At 32.2% G+C, this 3,196-nt stretch overlaps 1 protein-coding gene across 1 annotated transcript; it reads left to right on the plus strand.

The window, feature by feature from the left end:
- Nucleotides 1-709: 709 nt before the first annotated feature.
- Nucleotides 710-1,580, plus strand: LOC148209266 (zinc finger protein ZAT11-like). Its single transcript, XM_088116924.1, has one exon. The coding sequence runs from the start codon at nt 849-851 to the stop codon at nt 1,386-1,388; it is 540 nt and encodes a 179-aa protein (XP_087973050.1). The 5' UTR covers nt 710-848; the 3' UTR covers nt 1,389-1,580.
- Nucleotides 1,581-3,196: the final 1,616 nt, after the last annotated feature.

Below are 3,196 nucleotides of genomic sequence, written 5' to 3' on the forward strand. Positions count from 1 at the left end.
ATAGTAAATTTTACCTTATGTTTAACTTTCATTAACATTTACTAGTCAATTTCAACAAAATGTATAACTCTCCAAAAATCCACTAATTAGCACGATAATCAAATTCTTAATAAATCAAGGCATAAAATAAAGTCATTATTGAATACATTTCTCAATATTCACTAATTTCAATGAAATCTAATAAGATGCTATTAACCTTCATACCAAACCTTTGTTTATATAATCTATTCAATATACGTGATTTTTTTCCTTAAGAAAACTTGGTACAAATTGCAATATTAATTATTCTAAGATTTAACTTGATAAGATGAAGATTTAGGATGGATTAACATTAACAAAATAGGTGGGCTTTAATAGTAACAAAATGGAGACGTTGGAATATTCTAGAAGATTTGATTTAGAAAAGAAACACAAGCAAAATGAAACTCGGACTCGGCCACTCAGTGGAGAAGAGCGTGTTAACTCAGCCACGCGGTTATGTTCTCATGCTGACGCGTTTATTTTATCTCCCCCACCACTTCCCCATCCAAATGACAAATCTACCCTCAGTCATTAGTTCTTTTGCCAAAATTTAAAATGCCCCAACTTCAGCAGTACACTCGCTTCCTTATGGTACAAGAAAGCGGGGGCACAACTGTCATTCCAAAATGTCAACTGACTCCTCTCTCTCTCCCCTCCTTCCATTATATATATAGAGCCTACGCCAGTTCGAAAGTCTATTCCTTCACTCAATTGAATCCCAAAACGCAATTTCCGTTTCGTCTTCACACCAACACAGAGAGAGAGAGAGAGAGAGAGAGAGAGAGAGAGAGAGAGAGAGAGAGAGAGAGAGAGAGTTTGTTGCAGCGATGAAGAGAGAGAGAGAACTCGAGAGCAGCGTAACCATGGCGAACTGCTTGATGTTACTTTCACGCAGCGCAACCACCGATTTCGAATCGTTGTCGTCATCGTCTCCGTCTCCGAGCCGCGTCTTCGAGTGCAAGACGTGCAATCGGCAATTTCCGTCGTTTCAGGCGCTCGGCGGCCACCGTGCGAGCCACAAGAAGCCGCGGATTGTCGGATCGGACGGCGGAAACTCCGAAGGATCGCAAGGATCTCCGATGAAGCCGAAGACGCACGAGTGTAGTATCTGCGGGTTGGAGTTCGCGATAGGGCAAGCGCTCGGAGGACATATGAGGAGACATAGAGCGACGACGCTGTTGACCGATCACGGCCGACATACGAATCATCATCCGACTAGTTTATCTCCTCAACCGCCTCTGGTGAAGAAGACGAACGGCGGTGGCAGAATTTTATGCCTCGATTTGAACTTGACTCCGTCGGAGAACGATAGTAAGTTTCTGCAGCTTGGAAAGAGTACTATTTCCATGGTTGATTGTTTCTTCTGAATTCTTCATCATCAAAAAAAAAAAAAAAAAAACAGAGAAATTAGAGTACATAATCCAGCAGATCGAACAGGCTGAGCAGTTTTTGTTTTGATCCTTTTCTTTTTTGATACTGTAATCTATATCTCTTTGTTCGTTTACACCGACATATATATATATATATATATAATCCGGATCTTCATAGTTCCATATCAATCTTTTTGGCGTTCTGTTCATCAATATCATATGCATCGATAATTCGTCATACTCATCGAAACATGAAACTGGTTTAAGATCAATTTAATTGGCGTATATCTCCATTTGTTCCGATCTCAAGCGCCTCAAATCGGGAGGCGATTAATGCATATTAATGAAATTAATTTGGTATATCATCGTAAGATTTCTTAAGAAGCAATTTCGATTAGTTGTGGTGTTCGGTAAATTTTGATATTATTGAATCATTATAGCATAAAATACGTTTAAGACGGAATAATTAATTTCGAGAAGTAATTCATTGAACAATCAATTTCATCATCTTTGTTTTTGAAGTACATTGCACGTATACATAATTTCAAATTTCTAAGATTTCAAAATTCTTTTTATCTCTACTTAATAATGATTTTGGTTGTTAGAACTATCTCGTGTCTACTAATAATTTCTTCTTGATTACTTTTAGGATTTTACCAAAACTGGTGTTTTTTGTTTTCTAAATTTTGGTAAGGTTATAAAATATTTTCTAAAAAATGAAATGCTAAACACATAGATAGTAATTAAGTAAAAAAACTTGGGCTATTTTGGGGTACTTTCTAAAAATTATTTTGTCAATTAAGTTATACTTATGCAATGATTAATGAATTATGCGGAACAGTAAATTTAAGAAAATTTAAATAGAAGTAAAAACAGTAAAATAGTTTTTTTTTTCTTTTTAAATTGTTCTTAAAAATTACCACATCAAATTGAATATCATTATTTTTTTAAAAAAATTTGTCAATCGGCTGACTCAATTTATACAATTTAAGTGGATAAAATCAAAAGACTCTTGATTAATATTGATTTTATGTGCTTATAATTAACAAAACTACAGACTTTCATGATAATTTAATTATTACTGCAAAACTTTAGCCAAGTTTTAAAAAATGAAAGAGGTACTTTGCAAAATTTTACTTTTATTTTAAAAAGTTGGTCAAGATTTCAAATATATCTTTAGAAAGTAATTAAAACGGATAAAAATAAAATAATTACCAAATGGGTCTAAATATTGAGTCAAATAAATTGTGCAAAATTAAAAATAAAAAGATTTATCTTTTCTATTTTTTTTTTTTGGGATAGAAATTGATTTTAAAGATAAGGAATATGAATGGGTAGTTGAATATGTTGTCAAATTTATTTGGTAAATTATATAAATTGTAACACGAGAATCCAAATACCTACCTACGCCCAACAAAAGCAAACCCTTTTCCCACTAATCCAAATTCCCTTTTTTTTATTTTCTTCTTTTTTTATTATTATTTTTTTGGTAGCTCATTTCTATTAATTGTTATACAAATTATTTATATATTTTATGATTAAATAAGATAACTCGTTATTATATAAACTACTAATCTTTTCTATATATTGAAAGTAATTGAATTGATGTGATTAAATTGAAAGGAATTCATAGATACTAATCAATATTTCAGATTGTTGACTTAAAATCAAAGAGAGTAAAGAGTTGTGAATTTAGGAAAAAGAAAATTGAAATTAGAATGAGACATAACCTAGAAATATATTGCTACGATGACACAATAATCAATTTAATTATAATAATAAAATATAATTAAATGGCCAATATA

This window comes from Momordica charantia, assembly GCF_013281855.1.
Source record: "Momordica charantia cultivar OHB3-1 chromosome 9 unlocalized genomic scaffold, Mcharantia_2.0 BLBB01000009.1, whole genome shotgun sequence".
NCBI lineage: Eukaryota > Viridiplantae > Streptophyta > Magnoliopsida > Cucurbitales > Cucurbitaceae > Momordica > Momordica charantia.